Below are 26130 nucleotides of genomic sequence, written 5' to 3' on the forward strand. Positions count from 1 at the left end.
TGTCGGGTACGCCAGTGTTGGCTACGCCAGTACCTGACCTAGGCTCTACGTGGTCAAAAAACCAGCAGTTTACCCCGTATCGAGGTATATCAGTTCTCCATCCGGCGCCGCCGTCGCCGCCGCCACACAGCACACCGCCAGCCAGACAGCAATACACAAGGGCATTTTCCTCCTTCCATCTTCATTCATGCCCCATGCCATTTACAACTTCCAAATTTGGCCGTACCACCTTTTGTTACAATAGGCACTTATGAAACCACACGTGCAAAAAAAAGATGTTCCTGGAGATTTTCTAGTGAATAACGCCATCAGTATTTTTTTCTCTCACGATTAAATTTGACGGTAATAACATGCGAGGTTGTCTGCAAGTGTGGTGGCTGCACTCCTTCCTTCCGTAACCTGTCATAATTGCAACGAGTTCTACGAAACAGATGATCGAGTCTTCACCATTCCCTGCGATAGCTAACAATGGTTCAGACTTCCATGAAATACAATATTAACGATGTGGAAATTTTTTACATAATTTCCTAAATGTAGAACATATAAATGAGTATTAATTGAGTATTAAAATGTGATGCTATTTGGACCCTTCGAAAAATTTCGAGTGAGGGGAGAGGCAGAACAACCGGGAGAGTGACGCCGCAGATGCCATATTGAATTTAATGTGTGAACACTGGACTGAAATGTGCAATGTAATCAGGCGTTCTCAAACATCAATTGGTGTATATCGGTCTCAATCCGTAATTAAGAAATTGATGACACGTTCCTGCTGAAGAATTGGGATAGCGTGGAAAACCCTTACAATTCGGCAGCCAGGACGGAAAAATAGAGGACACTAATTCTCCCAGGAGCACACCTCAGCTAAGTACAGTAGTTTTTGCGTTGGCCATCGTAAATCCTAGCTGTAGAGGTAGCGATAGAGTGTTTCCATGAAATAATTATGATTCAGTAATTAAATGGTAAGTGGTAATACGAATTTCTTTTGTGCACCCAACAAGCCTAATCATATACAGTCCACATTATTTTATAATTTACCATTATTGATATTAATGTTTAATATTGTAATTATTAACTTAATGTCAGGTCTAGCTTTTTGTGAGAGCGGTGAAGTGGGTATCGAGGGAGTTACAGTTCGGCGACCTACTGTGAATTAAGTCCCACTTATCTCGCCCAAATTACTTGCCTGTAATAATTCAGGTAACACCCTGTAAATCTCATGCAGGTAATTACTTACATAAAAATTCACAAACGTCAACGATACTTTAATGCTTAAAACAGCGACTAAAGTACTAGCGTATATATACTGACATACACTCCTCTCGTATGTATTATATACCAAGGGAAGCGCTAAACTTATAGAGATCATACAACACCTGGGGACAGGAAAGTAATGAGGACTGATCCAAGGAAGGGGAAGGTAGTTTTAATTCTTCTGAATAAGAACCCTTCTCCATCATCAAGGTCCCTTAAAAGGCATTTAACTTAATGAATATATGACACTACGTAATCAATTATAGAATGATTTCACTTCACTTGCCTAGGTAAGTTCACAATCCCATGATCCGCCAACTAAGACAATGACAACGCTGTAGATAAGGTCATAACCAAATACGCCAATTCGGACCATGAAACGCGCGTTAACCAAGGTCACAATTCAACCATCCCATAACCCACCCCCAAAGGTTACATTCCACACTTCCGCGTGACAAGGTCACATTATATATATATATATATATATATATATATATATATATATATATATATATATATATATATATATATATATATATATATATATATGAGAATATATATATATATATATATATATATATATATATATATATATATATATATAAGATTAGCATTTTTAGATTTAATGCAAATTTAATATTTATTATTATTATTATTATTATTATTATTATTATTATTATTATTACCTGCACTAATATCAATACCTACTATTATTATCATCATCGTACAAAGTGCTACATGAGGAAGTCTCACTACTACAGTTAATACTTAAACCTGTTTTGATTTGAATTAAATATGATATAACTGTCAGACACGGATAAACTAGACAACACTACATTTAACACAGGAAACACTGTAAGTCATATAATCCTCCCTCCAGTTTTAAAAAGCCCGCCTGGGGCAGTCTAGTCTTTCACCCAGATATTATTGTTTAAATTTCAACGTTTTCCATTTTTTCCTAGTCCAACTCGTTGCCAGAGGTATGTTAATGTGCGCATTCATGTTAAAATATATTTTAATACATTTATGCATGACAGCCTAACCCAACATAGCCTTAACTTTAACCCAAAATAAAGAAAATGCAGTAGAGAAAAACAGGAAACTTTTAAAAACATTGAACACGTCAAAAAATAACTAAAATTGATATTGTCTTCTCTGATCTTTGTGATATTAGCTTTAAAAGCCTCTAAGAACCACTTGTCCAGCATTACCAGCCGCAATCCGCCCGTTTATGTTGCTTCCATATGTCCACTGACCAGTGGAAATTGATGTTAATCGCTGTAGTCTGAGAGAGGTGACAAACTGGCAATTATAAACATTTGTAAATATGCCCTGGATACTAAGAACCATTATTTTACTTTTGTTAATAGTGACGAGCAAATGTTAGTCGTAACAACCTAATTAACATAGGTGAAATACCTAGCAGTAAGGTTCTAGTTTTTACGTTCAATTAAATCCTCATAAGGATCAGGTCCTCTATTTGAGTGTTGAAGGCCGTTCACTGCACCTGAGAGGATTAAAGGTCGCCTTGGAAGATTTAATCTTATGGTCCAAACTTGTGTATTCAAATTCTAACCTTCAACTAGACTTCCGAACTAATAATATCAATGGAAGTTTCTTACGTTTGGTTGTGATCGGTCAAGGGTCAAATATGAAGGGTCAAAAGTTAATCTGTTAGGTTTAAAGCCTATCAACTACACGTGAGCCATTAAAAGCGGCACTCCAATGTTGCTTATGATTAGTTAAAGGGAAAGTCACGTGACTGTTGATATTAATTTGTCGGTAAGATCACCTGACACGGGTCTTTTCTTAAGAAGACCCAACAAGTGGTGCTGGCCACCCCGCCTCGTGAAGGCAGGGTGGCCCATGGCCCTCTAAGTCAATATATTACGATACGGAACAGATTAGGAGATGGGATGCTAACTGGGTCGGTCAACAAAAGAAGATAGCACAACAATTCCACTCGAATGTACAACCAGAAGATCGCCCAAGGAAACACTACTAGATGTAGCTATAAAGGATAGGAAATGCCCAATATCATACACTCAATGAATATCTCAATATTTGTGGTCAGTGATTGAAATGTTATATGCTGCGTTGGTCAATCAGTGCAAGAAATTATGGAGGCTACATCTTTTGTCAACTATACTCGAAGCACAAACTATTCACGGTTATGCTGAGACGTGTTCCTGGCTGAATCGGGTTAAAAAGCCGTCGTATAGTTTGACGCCATGAGGGTCCAGCTACGGACATATATGACAAGCAGTGGAAAAAATGGTAGCAACTACTGCTGGCTTACCAATGCCGGACTCTGTAGTCCAATAGCGATCATACCAACACTATCTAGTGCCACTCTTATCTTTATTTGCAGTGTGTCTTTCGAAAATAAACACTTTAGTTTGGTCATCGCTCACAAGCGAGCTCAGCCTGTTTATTACCTGGAATATACCTGGAGAGAGTTTCGGGAATCAACGCCCCCGCGGCCCGGTCTGAGACCAGGCTTCGTGGTGGATCAGGGTCTGATCAACCAGGCTATTACTGCTGGCCGCACGCAAACCGACGTACGAACCCCAGTCCGGCTGATCAGGTACTGACTTTAGGGCCCTGTCCAGTGCCTTCTTGAAGACAGCCAGGGGTCTATTGGTAATCCCCCTTATGTACGCTGGGAGGCACAGTCACATTCCTTCTTACCGCTGACATCGTCATCTAAGAACTTCTTTTTTTCCGCACATGAATCCAGCTCATCTAATTTACTGAGAACACGTAGCCTAACATTTTACTCGTTATTAACCAATGAAAATAAAACTCACGCTGACAGTTTTAAGCTATCCTTGCTAAACCTACATCACAAATAACCTGCACTTTAGAGAGGTAACTTAACTTAAAATGACGTCTCGAACCACATCAGAGGGACGAAAACATCAGTACTGTGACTTATTCTTTTAAATCCACACCATTTACTAATCATGATGTATCTACAGATGTTGTATGCTTGTCATAATAATAATAATAATAATAATAATAACAACAATAATAACGCAGTATTATTATTGATGATGAGGTAGCCTGGGAAATGGGATGTAGTCAGAATTCAGCCAAGATGAGGTTAGTTGTAAATTTTTGCTCAAAGAAAAAACCCCGGCATCAAGGGATACCCCTTCCTCCATTGAAGTGTTTCAGTGCAATCCTCCCATAATTATTACCATCAGGTATGAATGACCCTTACGAGTCATACATTGCCCAGGAGGGGCATAGCAGACTAAGTCCAATTCCTTGAATCAACTCTGCTCTTGAATATCAAGACTGTAGGACTGTCTGTCTTTATAATCTTTCCTATACGACTGCCTGTCTTCCTTTATACCTGTCTTCTTATACGACTGCCTGTCTTTTCTTATACCTGTCTTCCTATACGACTGCCTGTCTTCCTTTATACCTGTTTATTTGACCACTTAAAATTGCTGTGCGCGTGATGAGCATACAGTTACTAGCTTCTTACCACCGGCATGTTTTTTTCCTCAAATTCCATTCAAATCCTCACATTTCTAGTGTTTTTGTGACCGTTTCCATTGTCTCAGCCTAGATGATCAACCAGGCTGCTAGTAAAAAAATTCAGTAAATCACATTATTTAATAACTAGTCTGTTTGATATTTTCTTATATAATTCCACTCTAACATACCCCCGGTTACATCTAACACCACCCTAGAACCATCTAACACCGCCCAGTATTATCTAACACCACCCCGGTACCACTGAATATCAGTCCAGCATCATGTAACACCTCCCTAGCAACTTCTAATACCACTCCAACACTTATTTAACACCACCCCAGCACCATCTAAGACCATCCGTGCACCATCTAACACTATCCCAATACCATCTAACACCCCCAGCACCATCCAAGCAATCCTAATATCACCTCAACACCATCTAACCTAGCAACACCTAGCGTCATCCACAATTCGCTAAATGTCACTGGCTAGACATTCCACGGCTGTTCCCGCTAGGATTTTTTTTCGTATCCGAGAGAAACATATACGTCATAAGCCGACTACGCAAACTGCTCAATTATCAATCTGGAGTCTGGCCTGGCCTGGGTGTGGCAACCACTCTATATGGCTACTGTATTAAATGCCAACTGAAATGTTTATGATTTCTGATGGTAACTCTTATAGTACGTAAGCAGAACTGGCTAAAACTGCAGCTTATGACATCGCTTCATGAAGATGGAATGTTGTATAACCTATACATTTCTTTTTTAAAGGGGGTCCAACAGAATGTGGCTGATAAAGGAGTTGGACTCAGAGAGGGAGAGCTCCAGAGATATCCAGTAAGACGAGTATGGCCAAGCGAAGACGGGAGAGAGTCTCCCAACTACACTGGTGATAAGAAGAGGGTAACCTATCCGGTTTAATAGAGTTTGTTGCCGAGCATAGACAACGTTGTTCGGGTGAAGGGGGAAGATATTACACAGTCCGTGAAGGAATATCTATAAGAAACGGATCAGTACTGCTGACCGAGCAGTGTCTCCGTTCATTGCCCTGTCGTCAAAGACCAGGGACCCAAAAAAAACAATATCTTATGTTAGTAAAGACGCGGCGAGCCAAAGTTGGATAGGAGGACTAATGAGTACAAATTTTTGTATAGCCTGGCACTAAGGGAGCTAGACAACCACAATGATGACACAGGCATAGAGCAAACGGATAATGCTGAAGGATGGTAAACAGCAGTAAAAATATAGCGAAGAGTAAATGCCCTTTGTAGACGCTTTGTCCGGGAAACACTGCTCCTACGCCGGGCAGAAGACTTACCATCGTACACAGCAATGGCATGAGAATGAGTGAAAGTGGCAAGAAAAAGAGAGGGAAGGATGAGACAGTTGGGCTTTGAGCAAGGGAGGGAGAAAGAACAGACTGAAAGCTGGAATTAGGGGTGGGAAAAGAGATGCTACGTACAAGAAAGTGGAGGAAAAAGACAAGACGGAAGGCAAGAGAGAAGGGACGGAGGTAAGGGCGTTAAAAAAAAAGAATGTCACTATCAGACCATTCTATAAATGGGAAGGATTGAGATCAAGAGAGCGAATAGAGCGAGGAATGGGGATCAGGCGAGGATAAGGATGGAACGCTCGCTTCGCAAGAGGCTTTGAAGGGGAAGAGAAAACACCAAGGCATAAACGTAATCCTGGTGATGAATGGGGTTAAGGCAGAGAGTAGCAGATGCCGCTGAATAGATCTCACCAAATCGTCGAAATGGGTGGAATGTGGTGAAGGAGGGTTCACATCAGCTCCCAAAAGATGAGCAAGGTTTAAGAAGGTTCAGGCTGTGACAAGTCAGAGAGGTGAGGTTTAGGATAATACGATCAAAGAGGAGGAGAACTTGACTACACCAGGAACGTGGAGCCAGAGGCAAAGGAGATCAGAGATACAGAGCGCTTGGTGAGGTGGGTTTTATGCTGGTTTAAACCCATGTGTGGTGGCCCAATTGGGAAACAGGACTGCATGCTGGAGAGAACTGTATGAGGTGAAGCAGCCTGACAGGATAGCAAATCAACATGAGATGACCAAAATTTGATGGAAGACTAGAGGCCAACATTAATAGAAGGAGAAAAAGTGTTGTGCTGAACACATCCCTGGGGACACTTCAGCTTGACAAAGTCCGGGAGAGACAATTAACCCAAACGGAAATGCCTTCGTTAAAAAGTTCAAGGAAGGATGGAGATTGCCTAAGGCAAGGAGGGTGGGTATTATACTTCCTTGCACCTCAAGGTCAAAAAATATGGAATAACTATTTTTCCAAAGGCATTACAACATGATCCAAGCGCAGTGGGCTATGGAACGCCCTACGGCAATTGATTGAGTGAGATTGTTGTGTGCAAAACACATGCTATTTACTTAGAGCCCATTACTTTGCAAACCGTGATGGACGAAGTGGAGGTCATCCGAGCCTGGTTTATGAAAGGAAACACGGATTTACAGCTGTAAGAACCTGCCAAATAAATTGTAAAGGCGAATAGGGACTGCAAGGGCTGACTGATGTAAATGTTGTGCATACAATGAATGGGGCCCAGCTCCATGATGCAAGCGAGGGCCTGTTCTTAGTAATAAACTGCTTCTCAGAAAAAATCCAAAGGCAATCGGGCAGACTTTGAGGAAAGAAATGAGGGGCATGATGGAGTCCCTGGAGAAACGACAGATGAGCATCGGCAACATCTAGTGGGTTTTATCAACACCCAACCCAGAACAGGAGCCGGGTCAGGAGTGCGGAGGCAGTGGAAAATGTTCAAGCAGCGAAGGAACGGTGCGCTGTGAAGAAAGGAGTTGCGCAGATGGAGCAGAGGAGAGAGAAAGAGCGGAAGGTGGATCAGTGTCCATTGATGGTTTGGTCTCTGCAATATATTCAGAGATTGCTTCAAGTGTTTCGGAATTCAAAGATGTCGTATGGGAGACAATATTGGGAATGGTAGGGGGAGGATGAGTAAAGATTGGAACTGTATTGGACTGTACCAAGGTAGGGGGGGGCGAAAGGGTGGAGGGAACTGGAGAAGCGTGGCAGGGGACAGAAGAGACAGGAACCTGGGAGGTGGCAGAAGAGGAAGAAACTTGGGAGGGAACAGGGGAGGAAGGTACATTACGAGGAGGAGGGTGAACCTCTGCACTTGTAACTGAGCCAGTGAGAGGGGAAGAACTAGGGACAGAGACAGGGAGGGTAAAATGAGGAGGTGGAAGATGGGTAGGAGGTGTTACCGGACCTTTTTTTGACTTTTGAGAAGTAGAGGGACGATTGGGAAGAGGTGTCGTACGAGGTCTCGTCGATACTGAGGCTTGTAAGAGAGAACTCGAAGAAGCGAGATTAGACTGAGGCGTTGAAGTAGGGACGTCTGAGCCGAGGACAGCAAAAGGATTAGATACAGGAGTGATTATGGGAGAGGTAACCACAGAGGTGGGTGTAGAAGATGGGATACCAGAAGTGGGGGGACGTTTTGAAACACGGGAATAAGAAACACGTGGGAGTCTCCCTTGGAGGCGGAGATGAGAAACTGCCATGGCATAAGGGAGACCTTCTGTCTCTTTGAGGTAACGGATTTCCCGCTCGTTTAAATAGACCTGACAACGGCGAGAGTACGAAGGGTGAGCCTCATGACAGTTAAGGCAAGAGGGAGATCGATTGCAAGACGTATTAGAATGGTCATCGGCACCACAGACTGGGCATTCGGCGATAGATCTGCAATATTTCGCTGGATGGCCAAATCGCCAGCAATTTCTACACTGTTGTGGTGTAGGGATCACCTTTCGAACTTGTAACCGATGTCCTGCTATATAAACGGAGGATGGGAGTTCTCGGCTGTCAAAAGTTAAACGAGCCACATTGCTAGGGTATCGTCTCCGCCCACGGGCAGGAAGAACGTAAGTGTCTACCTTGAGGATTGGGAGATCTTGGAGTTCCAGCTGTTCTAGAATGTCGGTGCCACATGTCTGGAAATTTTGTTGAACTATGGTATGGGGCAGAATAACGGTACCACTACAAGAATTGAGGGAATGATGTTTTTCAAGGGTGACAGGAACAGTATCTATATGGGAAAGACGAGAGAGCTCACGAGCCTGGGTAGCATTCTGTACGGTAATGATGCGCGTACCGCTCTTAAGAGCATGAAAAGAAATATCTTTACCAACATGGCGTAGGAGTGCCTTGCCAATACTATGGTCAGAAAGATAGGCAGTAGAGGAAGTTGGTCGTAAAGTGAAGAATTTAGTCCACTGTTCAGTCTGAAACTGAGCGTGGAAAGGTAGTGAAGGACGTGTCGATCGTTTCTGAGAAGAACGAGAAGGTGAAGGTGGAGAAGTATCATCAGCAGGTAATTGTCGTTGACGTTTAGGCGTGGGACCAGAGTTGGTCCGACGTGGAACGGGTCGGCAATTTGAAAATTGCCGCACCGTAGAGGGAGAGGCCGGAAGCATAGTCAGAGGAGAGCGAAGGTCTGATAAATCGAAGGAGTCAGTCGAGGCCTCAGTACCTGAAGCGGGTGAGGAAACAGCACCGGCAATAGGTACAGAGGCATGAGGAATGTCTGAAGAGTGGTCCAAAGACGAGGCGGGGTCAGAACAGGGTGCGGTATCAAGAAGGGGCCCGGGGGTACCAGGTTCATGGACTAGGGCTGCCATGGTTAGGTTACTTCTTTCTTTTTGTTTTTAAGAAAAAAAAAGAAAGAAGAAAAGAAAATAAAAATAAAAAAAAGAAAAAAAAAGGGGGGACCGGGGAGGGATAGTTCCTAGGAGGAATGAAAGGGCCAGAAATCTCCCTCCGCGCCCAAGAGGACTCGACACCGCTAGTAGCGCAGATGCAGCATGGAACCCGTGCCATACCCTACCCTTCATGCCAGTAAACCAGCAATCTGGGATAGCAACCTCACATCTGCCGAGCTACCTCGGTGGACAAAAGAGAGGGCGGCCGGATATCCACCACAAAGCATACCTCCTTCAGCCACCACCCCCGGAATCCGAAAGGTGGCTTCCAGAGATACACCCGTCGCCCAAAAGACACCCAAAGCTACTCCGGGATACCGGAGAGGGATCGGGACATCCCTAGGCAATCCAGATTCCACGGCAAACTACGCCACCGCCAAGAAACCTCAACGGAATGGGATGGACCCCGGTGTCCTTTCCCCCACCTAGGAACTAGCGCGCCTGTGGGAGAAATCACGAAGGCTAAAAAGAGGAAGGGCAAAAGGGAGGGGTGAGGAGGAGGAGGAGGAATGGAAAAAGGGGAGGATGGGGAGGATGGGATAGGGGAGGGGAGAATGGGGGGTAATTAGGTTCGGTCTGAGGAAGAAGACCGACAGGGCTAATTCCTCAGACCAAGAGCCTCTTCACCACGCCAAGGAGCCCCCCTTGAAGAGGCTTTTTTATAATAATAATAACAATAATTACCACTCCCCTCACCATAACTCCCTTCCCCCACACCTTCCCCTCCTCACAACTCCCTTCCCCCACACCTCCTCCCCATAACTCCTTTCCCTCCCTACAATCTCCTTCCTTCCCCACAACTCGACCTTCCTTTCATATAGTTCTTCCTTGCTTCCCCAAACTTTATTTCTTTCCCTCCTAACACCTCCCTGCTACAGTTACTGGTACCTTGTTTTCAGTACGCGATGATTACAATACACTTGTTTGTTCATTCCTGCAATTTAATACTATACTGTTCAACATCCCAATGTGTTGGGGCAATGGTGAACCAATGTATTGTCTTACTATTAAAAAACAAACCAATAAATACCAAGTGGTACTAATGAAATGCAATCCTGTTTTTTTTATTTACAAACCAGTTATTTATATACACAACAATATTTGTGTTTTCCAAATGTTTGCACTGGGAATTGGCACTTGTCAAAATGACTGATTTCCTAAGTCATCTATATGTAGATGCACATCCCTTCAAGGTGGGTTGATGCTGAAGGACTCTTGATTCAAGGAACTGGAGCTAGGCTCCCTTATATTATGATTATCATGTGATGTTTCTTTAACAGATTTGCCAGTCAGTCACTGGTAGTGTGTCAACAAATTACACAGAAGCAAAATGAAACAGTCTAGAGTATTACCAACAACATTACTTTACCTGCAACTTCTGTTACCCTTGAGAATACATACAGGAGCCCAGGTGTTCCCTGTGCCGGGCACCGAAGGTTAGTCACATTAATTTAACACTGTGTTGGATCATTAGCTTGCCAAAATATGGTACTGTATTGTAATTCCCTATCTTTCTGCATGGAATAATTTAAAGGCAAGAAGCATTAACTTAACATCTTGTTAGATCAATAGCAAGCCAAAATGTGGTACTGTATTATAATACTATAGTGTCCTGCATGCAATAACTCAAGGTTATGAAGCATTAACAACATCTCATTGGATCAAAAGTCAGCCAAAATGTGGTAATACTGCATCCTTCTGCATGCAACAAATGTGTTAACTTCCTTCCTATCCTGCAGACACTGCACACTGGCACCATCTGGGTTGGTCAGACCTACAAGATGCTATACTTACTGCTTCATCGAACAATTGGAACATTGCTAAAAATGTGAGTACAGTACTCTACTGTACTGCATAACACGATACTGAGATCGTTGTTGAGCAAAAATATCTTGCATCTGCAACCCACAGCTCACGTGTGTATCTGAAGGCCATTAAGTAACAATGAAAAATCTTTTTTCCCCCCACTCCTACACATCCCTTGCCCAATCCTAGATATTTTTCCTACTCCCAAACATTCCCCTTCCCAATTCTGCACTATTTTCCCCATGCTTCCATACATTATTCTCATCTGTCCACTTCTCTATCTCCCTTCTCTTCACTTCCTTACTAAAGCCACAATATATAGTTCACTCTCTCTTTTTGATTCATTTTGTATCCAAGTGGCTTCTCACTTGTCAAACAGGTACACATTTACTCACAAATCATGGAGTATTACCCCTCTCAAAGCACTCTCATGACTAGTATGAGATTAATACTTTAATTACAATAACCAGTATTAAAAATCTTTACAACATACACACCAACATTGTAATGGATATTTAGGCTGAGCACATGAGTGCTTTACCAGACTGTTACAACAAGTGAAATTTAAAAATGTTTGCATCGAGTAATTGTGCAATGACAGTTATAAATAGGGATACTGTACTATACATATTATAAATTTTAATTTGTCAACAAAATATTATGGGTAAGGATGTTGCAGTTCAGAGTACCATTTAAATTGCAGGATTTGAAATAACAGCTAGAAAATGAACGATACAGAATGTTATTTTCTTGCCTTGGATGAAAAAGGCTGATGTATTAAAAATTAAAAAAAAAAAAAAAATCTAAACTTGGACTACTCTATTTCTTGCAAGATTGGCATTTCCTTAATATTACACAGCCACACAATATTTATCAATATAAATTATTATATACAGTAGTACTGTATACCAAAAATGATCATAATTATGATAATCTATAATTATGACCTATTAGGTTTTTGCTTAATATGTTTTCACTGCCATGCCAGGTGATTCACAAGTAACCCACCAACTGAAGATAAAACTAGACATCATTATCTAAGGTAGTTTCATCACCAGTTTGTGGTTTAGTTGTCAAGTGGTTCCTGCCAGGGTAATGTGACTTATTCTTTCAGGTGGTGTTCTTCCTTGGAGATGGCATGGGTGTTGTGGCATCAACAGCAGCCAGAATTTACAAAGAGCAAAAGCGTCACAGACGCTCAGGAGAAGAGGGATACCTGGCATGGGAACGCTTCCCACACACAGCACTTTTAAAAGTTAGATAATGATTGTCAATATCACGGATTAAATTTTCATTAATTCTGACGCTAACATAGTAGTGCATACAGTATATAACACAATGTTATTTTAATTATTTCTTTGTAGTTTTATTATTTATTAATATACTGCATATATGAGAAGTGGAAAAGAATTCTTCCTCCATAAGCCATGCATGTCTTAAGAGGCAACTAAAATGCTAGGAGCAAGGAGCTAGTAACCCCTTCTCCTCTATAACTTGCTAAATGTATAAAGAAAAACTTTTGTTTTTCTTTTTAGGTCACCCAGCCTCAGTGGGACAGGGCCAGTTTGTTGGAAAATAAAAAATACTGTATACAAACAAGTAAATCTGGCCACCAAATTTTGTGGGAAGCGGGGAGGAAGGGGTGAAGATGTTGCAATTTGGAGGTGAAGATGTTGCAGTTTGGAAGGTCATCTGAACTGTGATGTCACCACACCTCTGGCAAGACAGCAATTGAGTAAATGATTGTTTAATGTGTTTCCTCTTTTTGGGTCACTCTACCTCAGTGGAAGATGGCCAGTGTGTTAAAAACAAAGGGAAAGAGATATGTTCTGAGAGGTAGCATGATATTTGGACTCCTTTTGAGTTGCAGGGAATATATCTTTAAATATTGCTATCAATTCTTTAATACTGACATTCATAATAAAGGATGACCAAAAATAAGAGAGATTTGGCCCAAGAAAAGCCAATGAATACATTCTCAACGAGCTCCTATGAATAGTTTTTAATTTAGAGATCATGTATCCACAGAATTCAAGTGTAGTATATATTTACCCCACAGGTATATACACTGAATGAGCAAATCCCAGATAGTGCAGCAACAGCCACAGCATTCTTCACAGGCTCAAAGGCAAACCAATATACATTAGGGCTAGATAGCACTGTTTTCAAAAATCAGTGTGTTAAATCCCTGAATCCCTGTAGGTGGCAAACATCTATACTGGACTGGGCACAGAAGGCAGGCAAGCATACAGGTAAGATAACAAATAGAAATATTGTATTTATTAATAACAAACATAATTTTATTATTGCTTCACCAAGAATAATTTAATATGCTGATGCAGTCAAACCAAATTTAACACACGACATTACTGCATAAGCAATATTTTATTTATCGTATTTCATTTGTATATAAATGCCAATCAGCTGTATGTAATAAATTATAGAAAAGGCCAAAGATATTTATTTAACACTTGTATCTTATTTTCCAATTTCTATTTCTATTTATGCCCAAAACTTATGGTATATAGCAGATTTACCATGCAGAATTTCTAGTATGCACCACAACCTTACCCAGTATGTTTATAGATTTCTCCAATGTTATGTCTTATGCACAAGCCCTTCCTAACTACATTTGTGTTCCTTTTTTAGCCATTTCTCTAAAAACAAACATGACTACTTTTCTTCTTTAAATTTATCCCACTTTCTTAATTAGACATGGTTGGTTCTCCCTTAAAAATCAGATTTTACATACAGCAATCAAGAGCATGTACTGCACCACATTTTTTTTTTAACTGTTCATCATATTACTGTAAATTTAGGTAAATGCAATATATGAAGCAAGTAACAAAATATAGCATTTTCATAATGTTCATGGTCATGAAACAAAAACTCTGAAATGAGGAAAACCATAAACCAAATGACATAAAATGGGAAGAACTAATACAGAGACATATAATTTGCATCAGAATGTAACAACACTGCTAAAGTGATCAAGATAATGCATGAGAAACAGTGTAAATGTTTTAATTCAAAATCTAAGTTGGAAAACTACCTGTATGCAGCTATGAATTATGGAAAAAGACCACAATAAACAAAAGTAATTTCTTTTATGTAATTCAAAAAAAAAAAAAAATTACAAATGAATTTCCTAAGCAGGGTCCAAAATATGGTAGTACATTCAATATTTTGCATTTTCAGGATTTGTGACAACGACACGAGTGACCCATGCCACACCTGCTGCTCTATATGCCCATTCTCCAAACCGTGACTGGGAATGTGATACAAAACTTGGAAAGCTTGGCCATGGCTGCAGAGATATTGCTAAACAACTTGTTGAGAATGCTCCAGGAAAAGATGTCAAGGTAGGTTACCCCCATATATTCTCCATTATTCACATTTACAAAGTCTACATTAGTCACATGTTCCATGTCTGTTTATGACTACAATACAGTAATCATCATACAGGGTGTAGAATGAAGGAAGAGATAATTGAAGTGTAAAAGTAGAAACCTGTTATAAATAACAAACATGTAATTATGGCATTTAGAACATCTAAACAAGAAAGAAGTCAAAATAATAAATTCAAGTTGAACTCTGAAAGAAAGTAGGAAAGCACTAGTTTGGCAAAAGAGTTGCAGACAGAATATAACAAACTGCCAAAGTAGCATCACTGAAGCTAATGCATTAAATAGCTTTAAAAAAAAAATTATGGTCTTTTATTTTACTGTTCTCATTATTGCAAATACTGTATAGATATGCAGATCATTTCATTTTTTTTTATATTTCTCAGGTAATACTTGGAGGGGGACGATTTCCATTAGGGGCATCAACTGGAATACCCGATAAACTCAACTGTGTACGTGGTGACCATCGTAACCTAACACATGAATGGTTAATGCACAAAAGGGCTTTTGGATATAAAGCTGAATATGTACAGAATAAACAACACCTCATGAGTATTGATACTGATAAAACTGATAATTTAATAGGTAATTATTATTAGTTTGTTATTAACAGTATTTTTTTCAAAATCAAAGTTCAATGAACAATTATTATAAATTATCCCTTTGTAATTGAATCACAGTTGTAATTGAGTCAAGTTGTACACTAACCACTTTGACCACCGTCTTGCTTAACCCTTTCAGGGTCAACAGGCCCTCACCCAGACTTGTTCTCAGAGTCGACAAATTTAAAAAAAAAAAAAAAAAATTCTTATGAAAAGATAGAGAATCTTTTCCCGATCATAATGATACCAAAAGTATGAAATTTGATGGAAAACTTACGAAATTATGCTCTCGCAAATTTAGCGGTCAACACGATGCTTAAGCATTGGCAATTTTGCCCACTTTGAGCCCTATTTTCGGCCAATTCCAGTGTACTAGTCGACAAAAATCATAACCATTTCGCTAGAACTCCATTTTTTCTATCGAATAAGTACAAGAAACCACCCATTTACCAATTTCAACTATCCAATAAAGTGGTCAGAATTTAGCAATTTTGCCAATTTCGCACAAATTTCAAAAGATGCCAATTTCCAAATAGGGTCCAGAATAAACAAGAAAGACATTCCTGGCACTAAAATAACATTTCCTCTGTTCATTAGTCACGTCCCCACGCCCCTCTTACATTCTTTTGCTTTCCACTTTGAATTTTTATTCTCACAAAAAATAGAAGATTTACTGTTATGCAGACTACTGCATTAGTGTAGAAATGGTATAAATAATATCAGCGCACTTGTGAAAGAATATAAGACTCACCAGTTGACGTGTATTGGATGTGTAGCATGATTTGTTTACTTTTGAACTTTGACAAAAATCAAAGATTTCTGCTACTTCGAGCTCAATTTCAAGATACTTTTCATTGTAAAACCAATCAAAATCGTCTCAATTTCTGTAATATGTCTTCCATTCTATAAAATGAGACCAGGAAAACTAGAATACCATCATAAATACCATACTAAAATACAGTGCAAATTCGCAGTTTTAAACCAAAAACACTGTCAAAGTTTTTTTTTCTCATTGCGCACTGTGTGCTGCAGGATTTTTTTTATACTGCGCACACTGACCACAGACCCATTCTTTCATATGTAGGCCTACCAGCTTTGTCTCACTAGATTTGAGGGTGCTAGAATTTAGGTGTACTAGTACGTCAAAAACCCTGGTGCGTAAGCCGTACTAGTACATCAGAAACCCTGAAAGGGTTAACTCATACGGATGTGATATTCCATACTCGTCTTATGTGTGGATACCCAGTTGATCGACTTGTCATCTACATATCCCAACTTGGGTCAGCCAGGGTACTGGTTCACTTTTGGCTTGGCTTATGATCTTTTAAATGAAAACTAACATGGAATTTTGCTGAAAATGTGCTCAGTGGAATTCCCACACTCAAATTTCTCTTCTTTTTCAACACTTTTTTATGAATGTCAATATTATGAAGGTTAGAGCAATACTTACTGAGGGATGGCCAAAAACTAGTCACAGAGTCATTTATACTTTATTTCTAATTGCTCCTTATAATTTCTTCTTGCATTCAATATACACTTTACTTCCCTGTTTTTCTTAAAACAGTAGATTAATTCTTAGTTCTCTAATATTTTCTTTACAGTTTAGGAGGCATGGTCTGAGAATGGGCAAAGAATCGTTAAAACATAATGTAAAAACTTTGTACTAGCTATGTAATTATTGAAATTTAAAATTAGTGGGATTCACATGTTAAACAGCACCTTTCTAATATAAAAACTACAGTATTTAAAGTTAACATATGTTCTCTTTTATCAGGACTGTTCTCTGACACCAACATGGATTATGAAATTGATCGTGATAAGGGGCCCTCAGGTCAGCCAAGTCTGGCTAACATGACATCTGTGGCAATCAAGATCCTCTCCAAAAACAGGCACAAGGGGTTCTTTCTAATGGTAAATATTAATGATATACTCTTAAATTACTTTATACATTCATCATATCTAAAATATAGTTAACTGTCACTTATAATTCACTTTTTCATCAGTTTCCATTGTTAATATGGCTTTATGTAGATAATAGTAGATTTTGAAAAAAAAAAATTGTGTAGCAAAAAAGGATGCCTAACTTAATTTTTAATAATAGAACACACATCAGTGATGAGCACCCTTAATAACAGGTCGAGGGTGGCAGGATTGATCATGCTATGCATGAAACCCAACCTCTGCGTGCTTTTGAGGAAATTGTAGCCTTTGAAGATGCTCTTAATACTGCTCTATCAATGGTGGATCTAAGTGAAACCCTAGTCATTGTCACAGCTGATCACTCCCACGTTATGACCATTAATGGCTATGCCAAGAGAGGAAATAACATTCTAGGTATGTACAGTATATTAATACAGAAATATTTTTTTTAACTATGTACCTTGTAAATTTATTATAAACAGTACAGTACTAAGTATATGTATATTGTATATGTTTGGGATATTGGCTGTTTGGAGTGAATCTAAACTGTCATATCTGAGTGCCTCTGCAAGGACAGTGATTATGTATGAATGATGGTGAAAGTGTTGAATGATGAAACAGCTGACATGTTAAAAAAAAAAAGAAGTAAATATTATTATAAAAGAATACCAAGTGAAATACTGTATATAAATGATAATTAACTGACAGCAAATAGAGGATATAATCATCATATATATGCAAGATATTCCTTGCTTTATGTGACAGATCCATTACCCACTGATGGCGCATAAGAAGACAATCGGTGGGAGACGGTAGTGTGTTAAAATTACAACATTTCATAAATTCTACATTCCTTGACATGTGTTTACCAAAAAATATGAGCTTACTACACATTTACCATGTGGTCAAATAAAAAAATGAATTTGGTCCAAAAAAGTTAGAATCCAAAATTCAGTCATACTTCATATACAATTATGCATTAGAATTGAGGGAATGGGGAAAAAGAGGAAGAGAGTAAGAAAAAAATCCACATTTCTTGATTTCTTTTTTTACTCAAATGACTATTTCCCACGAAAGCAGGGTGACCCAAATAAGAAAAGACATTCACCAACATTCAATCAATCACAGTCTTTCCAGAAATTTGCTGACAATCGCAATCAAATCACCACTCCAACTGCAACATCCCCACTGATGTTTACACACACACAAAAAAAAAAAAATGAGCATACCACGTTGAATGTCAATATAAACTAATTTAGAGCGATATCTAAAGATACACTGTTAAAATATCAAGTAGTACTGGACTTGGGTAATCTCAAAAGAGCAAATTTATACCACATACCATATAGAAAATTACTGAAGAAACAGGATTGCCACACATAACCAAGTTTGCACAAAGTGGAACCAAATAAAGTGAGGAAAACTATATAATTCATGTATAACTCATCTGATATTATGCTGTAACATTAATATTCATAGAAAGTGATTTATCTCCATCTGATATTTTTCTGTCTATTGTTTTGCAGGCATAGGAAGCACACCATCAGACATTGATAATCTACCCTACACTACTCTTATGTTTACTAATGGCATTGCTTATAATCATTACTGGAATGGTAGTAAGGTATGACAACACATCTTTTTGCTATTACATTCTTTTAAACCATGTATTAAAAAATAATCCTGTATAGTACAACAGTGGAACCCTGGATTTCGTACTTAATCCATTCCAGAAGGTCATTCTAAATCTGAAACGTACAAAAACCGAAGTAATATTTCCCATAAGAAAAAATGTAAATCCAATTAATCCATTCCAGACACCCAAAAATATTCACAAAAATTAATTTTTTAAAGAATAACTATACAGAAAACAATGAGAAATAAGTATAAAGCACTAATTTTAATGATAAGTGAACATTACATACCTTTACTGAAGACTCTTGTTGGTATATTAAAGAAGGTGAAGAGGGAAGAGAGAGTTGAGGTTATTGTTTGGAAGGGGAATCCCCCTCCATAAGGACTTCAGGTATCAAAGCCCTCTCTGGGGTTACTTCCCTTCTTTGTCTTTTACTGGCACTGGACTCCTGTCACACTAAAAATCTGTTCAGAGAGCTCTGTTTCTGGCATCTCTTTAAGATTTGCCTAAAATGGGATAAGTATTGTCACAGAACATGTTGCAGATACAGCTTGTATCAGCTTTGTCAGGGTGATATTTTTCAACAAAAGTTTGCACCTCATTCCACTTTGCAGAAATGTCCTTAATCACTGAAGAAGGCACCTTCTCCCCTCTCTCTTCCTCCTCCTCTGAAGCAATTTCCTCAGCTGCAGTCTGTTGCTGTTCCAGTTGAAGGTCTTGCAGCTCTTCAGTGGTTAGCTCTTCCCTGTGATCCTCCACCAACTCTTCTACATCCTTGCCACTCACCTCCAACCCCATGGACTTCCCCAAAGACACAATAGATTCCACAACAGGCAAAGGGTCATCAGGGTCAGCTTCAAACCCTTCAAAATCCTTGTCGAGGACACATTCTGGCCACAATTTTCTCCAAGCAGAGTTGAAAGTCCTGGAAATCACTCCCTGCAAAGCCTTACCTATAAAGCTTATTCAATGGAGGATATTGAAGAGATTCCTCCAGAACTCTCTTAGGGTCAAGTCAGTGTCTGAGGTCACTTCAAAGCACCTTTGAAACATTGCTTTTCTGCAGAGTTTTTGAAGTTCAAAATGACCTGATGGTCCATGGACTGGATGAGAGGAGTGGTGCTAGGAGGCAAGAACTTCACTGTTATAAAACTGAAGTCCCTAATCAATTGGTCTTCCAAGTCTGGAGGATGAGCAGGAGCACTGTCCAGTACCAGGAGGCACTTGAGTGGCAAGTTATTTTCCAGGAGGTATTTTTTCACACTCGGGCCAAACACTTCATGGACCCAGTCAATGAAAATTTGCCTCATAACCCATTCCTTATTATTAACTTTCCACATCACACACAATTGACTCTTGATGACATTGTTTTTCTTGAACACTCTGGGATTTTCAGAGTGATACACCAGTAAAGGCTTCACTTTGAAATCCCCATTAGCGTTACCACAGAACAAAAGAGTTAGCCTATCCTTCATAGGCTTGTGTGCTGGCAGTGCCTTTTCCTCCTGCGCGATGTAGGTCCTTTTTGGCATTTTCTTGTGATGAAACAGGCCAAAAGAAGCATGTTTCATCACAACTGAACACTTGTTGGGGGGGAGGAATCCTTCAGCCTCTATGTACTCCTTGAATTCATTAACGAATTCTTCAGCAGCATGTTTGTGTGAACTTGCAGCCTCACCATGCCTTGCAACACTCTGTATGCCACTATGCTTCTTGAATCTGTCAAACCAGCCTCTGCTGGCCTTAAATTTGCTGACAGCAGCATTCATTCCAGGCATTTTCATTATGAGATGTGCAAGCAGCTGCTTTGCCTTTTCGCAAATGATCGACTCCACAACACTATCTCCAGCTAACTGTTTTTCGTTGATCCACACCAACAACAACTTCTCCACATCTTTGATTGTTTGTGATCTCTGTTTCGTTAGCATATTCACCCCTTTCGTAACTTTAGCTTCCTTGATTTCTACTTTCTTTGCCAGGATGGAACAGATTGTTGATTTCAACTTCCCATACATCCTGGCAAGCTTGACTAAACATATGCCACTTTTGTATTTTTTTACAATCTCTTTCTTCAATTCTATCATGTTTCTCACTTTCTTTACCAAAGGGCTGGCACTAAGAACTTTCTTTGGGCCCATGGTGGCTTATTTCGCAGTCGTAATCAATAAACAAGCACAAAAATTGTGAAATGTTTCAGATGAATGCTCACTCAACCAATGACAAAGCCAGACTGAGGCGGCGTTCTGGCGGGCGAACACGTCCGATATGTACGATTCCAGGAACAAGGTATGAAATCCGGAGCAAAATTTCACCCAAAAAAGTGTTTTAAATCTAAAATGTCCGATATCCGGTGCATGCGAAATCCAGGGTTCCACTGTACTTGCATTATTCCGAAAAGCAGGGTCATTTCCCAATAAAGGAGGATAACCCATAGGAGGAAAGCACAATTACTAACACTCAGTTTTAAATCTTTACTGAAGTGTACAGATATCAAAATTGCAGAATGCAAATGACTTCTTTGTTTAAAGATTATTTACATTCATTTATGACAATATTAATGACCATAAGCCTTGTGTATGTGCTAGTGCATGGTAAAGCGCATAGGGTAATTACTAATGGGTTAAATATGACGAGTTTTTAAAGTGAGGTTATTTGATGATGCTGAGAATCTACGTGAAATCCTATCACATTTTTTAAAAAATTTCAGTTATTAACAGTAATATTTTGCCTTTCAGCCTTAACTAACACACGATTTATATGCTGTATATATACAGCAAAGAGTTTTTATGAGGATAGTGAGGCTCAGGTTAGGGTGTGTAGAAGAGAGGGAGACTACTTCCCGGTAAAAGTGGGTCTTAGACAGGAATGTGTAATGTCACCATGGTTGTTTAATATATTTATAGATGGGGTTGTAAAGGAAGTAAATGCTAGGGTGTTCGGGAGAGGGGTGGGATTAAATTTTGGGGAATCAAATTCAAAATGGGAATTGACAGTTACTTTTTGCTGATGATACTGTGCTTATGGGAGATTCTAAAGAAAAATTGCAAAGGTTAGTGGATGAGTTTGGGAATGTGTGTAAAGGTAGAAAGTTGAAAGTGAACATAGAAAAGAGTAAGGTGATGAGGGTGTCAAATGATTTAGATAAAGAAAAATTGGATATCAAATTGGGGAGGAGGAGTATGGAAGAAGTGGATGTTTTCAGATACTTGGGAGTTGACGTGTCGGCGGATGGATTTATGAAGGATGAGGTTAATCACAGAATTGATGAGGGAAAAAAGGTGAGTGGTGCGTTGAGGTATATGTGGAGTCAAAAAATGTTATCTATGGAGGCAAAGAAGGGAATGTATGAAAGTATAGTAGTACCAACACTCTTATATGGGTGTGAAGCTTGGGTGGTAAATGCAGCAGCGAGGAGACGGTTGGAGGCAGTGGAGATGTCCTGTTTAAGGGCAATGTGTGGTGTAAATATTATGCAGAAAATTCGGAGTGTGGAAATTAGGAGAAGGTGTGGAGTTAATAAAAGTATTAGTCAGAGGGCAGAAGAGGGGTTGTTGAGGTGGTTTGGTCATTTAGAGAGAATGGATCAAAGTAGAATGACATGGAAAGCATATAAATCTATAGGGGAAGGAAGGCGGGGTAGGGGTCGTCCTCGAAAGGGTTGGAGAGAGGGGGTAAAGGAGGTTTTGTGGGCAAGGGGCTTGGACGTCCAGCAAGCGTGCGTGAGCGTGTTAGATAGGAGTGAATGGAGATGAATGGTACTTGGGACCTGACGATCTGTTGGAGTGTGAGCAGGGTAATATTTAGTGAAGGGATTCAGGGAAACCGGTTATTTTCATATAGTCGGACTTGAGTCCTGGAAATGGGAAGTACAATGCCTGCACTTTAAAGGAGGGGTTTGGGATATTGGCAGTTTGGAGGGATATGTTGTGTATCTTTATATGTGTATGCTTCTAGATTATTATTATAATAAAAAAAGAAGCGCTAAGCCACAAGGGCTATACAGCGCTGCGTATGCTTCTAGACTGTTGTATTCTGAGCACCTCTGCAAAAACAGTGATAATGTGCTAGTGTGGTGAAAGTGTTGAATGATGATGAAAGTATTTTCTTTTTGGGGATTTTCTTTCTTTTTTTTGGGTCACCCTGCCTCGGTGGGAGACGGCCGACTTGTTGAAAAAAAAAAAAAAAAAAAATTCAGGGTAACCGGTTATTTTCATATAGTCGGACTTGAGTCCTGGAAATGGGAAGTACAATGCCTGCACTTTAAAGGAGGGGTTTGGGATATTGGCAGTTTGGAGGGATATGTTGTGTGTCTTTATATGTGTATGCTTCTAAACTGTTGTATTCTGCAAAAACAGTGATAATGTGTGAGTGTGGTGAAAGTGTTGAATGATGATGAAAGTATTTTCTTTTTGGGGATTTTCTTTCTTTTTTGGGTCACCCTGCCTCGGTGGGAGACGGCCGACTTGCTGAAAAAATATATATATATATATATATATATATATATATATTATTTTTTTTTTTTATTATTATCACACTGGCCGATTCCCACCAAGGCAGGGTGGCCCGAAAAAGAAAAACTTTCACCATCATTCACTCCATCACTGTCTTGCCAGAAGGGTGCTTTACACTACAGTTTTTAAACTGCAACATTAACACCCCTCCTTCAGAGTGCAGGCACTGTACTTCCCTTCTCCAGGACTCAAGTCCGGCCTGCCGGTTTCCCTGAACCCCTTCATGAATGTTACTTTGCTCACACTCCAACAGCACGTCAAGTATTAAAAACCATTTATCTCCATTCACTCCTATCAAACACGCTCACGCATGCCTGCTGGAAGTCCAAGCCCCTCGCACACAAAACCTCCTTTACCCCCTCCCTCCAACCTTTCCTAGGCCGACCCCTACCCCGCCTTCCTTCCACTACAGACTGATACACTCTTGAAGTTATTCTGTTTCGCTCCATTCTCTCCACATGTCTGAACCACCTCAACAACCCTTCCTCAGCCCTCTGGACAACAGTTTTGGTAATCCCGCACCTCCTCCTAACTTCCAAACTACGAATTCTCTGCATTATATTCACACCACACATTGCTCTCAGACATGACATCTCCACTGCCTCCAGCCTTCTCCTCGCTGCAACATTCATCACCCATGCTTCACACCCATATAAGAGCGTTGGTAAAACTATACTCTCATACATTCCCTTCTTTGCCTCCAAGGACAAAGTTCTTTGTCTCCACAGACTCCTAAGTGCACCACTCACTCTTTTTCCCTCATCAATTCTATGATTCACCTCATCTTTCATAGACCCATCCGCTGATACGTCCACTCCCAAATATCTGAATACATTCACCTCCTCCATACTCTCTCCCTCCAATCTGATATATACAGCACATAAAGGAGAAAAAGGACAACAGGAAATGATGAACCCTATTTTTATATGATTCGTACTTTCCTGTTTTGTCTTGAGAATGTTTCTTTAAAAAATTCCCTTAAATTTTCATGCTCAATATCTTCAGACAAATTAAAACTTCAGATAGCCTCTGCTGAATGAGCTGAACATATGGCATTCCACTGTAATATTATATTCTCTTGTAATTTTGTGTAATAAATTCAGGGACTGCCATCATAATGCATAATGCTACAGAAATTTTAAAAAGTAAGCACTCATGGACATATTAGGATAACAGAAGTTTTAAGGAAGCAGGGAACCACGTAGTAAACCGAGGAATTAAGTGGTGAATTGTGATGTGAAGTAAAAGCTAAAAGACGTAAGGAGATTTATGATGTGCAGAATATGCTTCTGTGGTGTGTTATTTGCATATTCATAGGGATTCTACAGCACCTGGAGAATGAGAGGTAATCAGGTTTGATCCAAGGAAGGGAAGGGTTGCTCAATTCCTTAAAGGGAATGAAAGTGCTAGATATTACACAAGATGCATAATTCAATAAAGCTTCATGCAGGTTACACGGCCTGATGTCAGAAAAGAAAATACTACACAACCTGGTTACCAGCCTCTTTCAGCCGTTCCTCTAGGCTATGAAACCCATGCTGGGGAGGATGTTGCTGCCTATGCAATTGGTAACTATCTGATTCACTTATATGACATGACATATTTGGTGCCTCTTCTGTAATTCCTAATAAAGAATATAATACTGCACTTCATTAGTAACATCTCAAGATTTATGCATGCATAAGCAAGCCATTCAATATCTGTATTTTCATTTTCAGGACCAATGTCGCACCTGCTCCATAGGTTACATGAGCAGAGCTATATAGCCCATGTAATGAGTTTTGCTGCATGTATTGGGCCCTACAAACTCAACTGTACACGACCAAAACATCATTAATGATTTTTTAACATACTGTCCATTTCCCACCTAGACAGGTGGCTCAAAGAAGAAGTCACTTTCACCACCACGTGTTCCTTAGCAACCATGCTTTGGTCTAGGGACTACACCTGGAATGTCATGTTTGGAGACAGGAAGACTACCTCAACACTGGAATGCAATAGCTTGATGTCCTCAGCGAGTATTGTCTACGAGGATGAATTACTAAGTCAAATTATTTGATTTAAGGTATTTCTCAACAAAAAAGCAGAGATAGTCCCTTAAGACAGCTACATTGATCCTGGACTTCTTATTTGTGTTCCAAAACATGGGCATGAGTTGAGGGCATATTAGAGTAGCATATGACTGATTATACTGTATATTCAGACGAGGCATTTGTACTAAGGAGAAGCAACAGGTGATTTTTCTAACTAGTGTAATAACATTAGTTTTGAACACGAGATGTGGTGCAGGAAGTGCAAATCACTATGGCATGTGCTGGATTCCACAACAATATTTAGGTCGATCATTTTAGTACACAATTTCCAAACAAAAAGGATATGAAGAGCTACAATCAAGCATCTCAATGCATGTGTAATAATTACAAATGATAGCAGTCAGTCACATAACAAAAGTCAGATTTTTAACAAATAAAAATAGTTAACATTACCTGTATCTTCATTTACATGGACACCCTTCAGGTCTTGGAGAATGTGACTGGCAACAGAAGGGCTTGCAACTAGACGGTTCTGATACATAGCTGATGATGCCCATTCCATTATTTGGGTGTTCATACGGTACTGAACTGTTAGCATTCTTACAATACCTTCTCCACATTGATCTGCAAGAAATTCATTTCATGGTAGTAACGAATGCAATACATGTAAATATGTAGAAATGAGTGTAAACTACACATGTATATGCAGCACAAAATAGTGCATTTAAC

At 39.7% G+C, this 26130-nt stretch overlaps 2 protein-coding genes across 3 annotated transcripts in view; one reads left to right on the top strand and one right to left on the bottom strand.

The window, feature by feature from the left end:
• The window catches only part of LOC128699397 (alkaline phosphatase-like), a 34949-nt gene extending 9552 nt beyond the window's left edge, over positions 1-25397 (top strand). The window contains exons 2-12 of the mRNA XM_053792071.2: positions 10770-10925; positions 11229-11317; positions 12410-12550; positions 13355-13547; positions 14494-14657; positions 15086-15284; positions 17076-17212; positions 17437-17635; positions 18748-18845; positions 24819-24936; positions 25087-25397. Coding sequence (XP_053648046.1) covers positions 10820-10925; positions 11229-11317; positions 12410-12550; positions 13355-13547; positions 14494-14657; positions 15086-15284; positions 17076-17212; positions 17437-17635; positions 18748-18845; positions 24819-24936; positions 25087-25205 — 1563 coding nt within the window. The 5' untranslated portion in view covers positions 10770-10819 and the 3' untranslated portion in view covers positions 25206-25397. The remainder of the gene's footprint in view (positions 1-10769; positions 10926-11228; positions 11318-12409; positions 12551-13354; positions 13548-14493; positions 14658-15085; positions 15285-17075; positions 17213-17436; positions 17636-18747; positions 18846-24818; positions 24937-25086) is intronic.
• LOC128699395 (DNA-binding protein SMUBP-2) overlaps positions 1-26130 on the bottom strand; it is a 65181-nt gene that overhangs the window by 27350 nt on the left and 11701 nt on the right. For both annotated transcript variants that reach the window (XM_053792070.2, XM_053792069.2), the window contains exon 11: positions 25855-26025. In XM_053792070.2, coding sequence (XP_053648045.1) covers positions 25855-26025 — 171 coding nt within the window. The remainder of the gene's footprint in view (positions 1-25854; positions 26026-26130) is intronic.

Source organism: Cherax quadricarinatus, chromosome 61, assembly GCF_038502225.1.
Source record: "Cherax quadricarinatus isolate ZL_2023a chromosome 61, ASM3850222v1, whole genome shotgun sequence".
Classification (NCBI taxonomy): Eukaryota; Metazoa; Arthropoda; class Malacostraca; order Decapoda; family Parastacidae; genus Cherax; species Cherax quadricarinatus.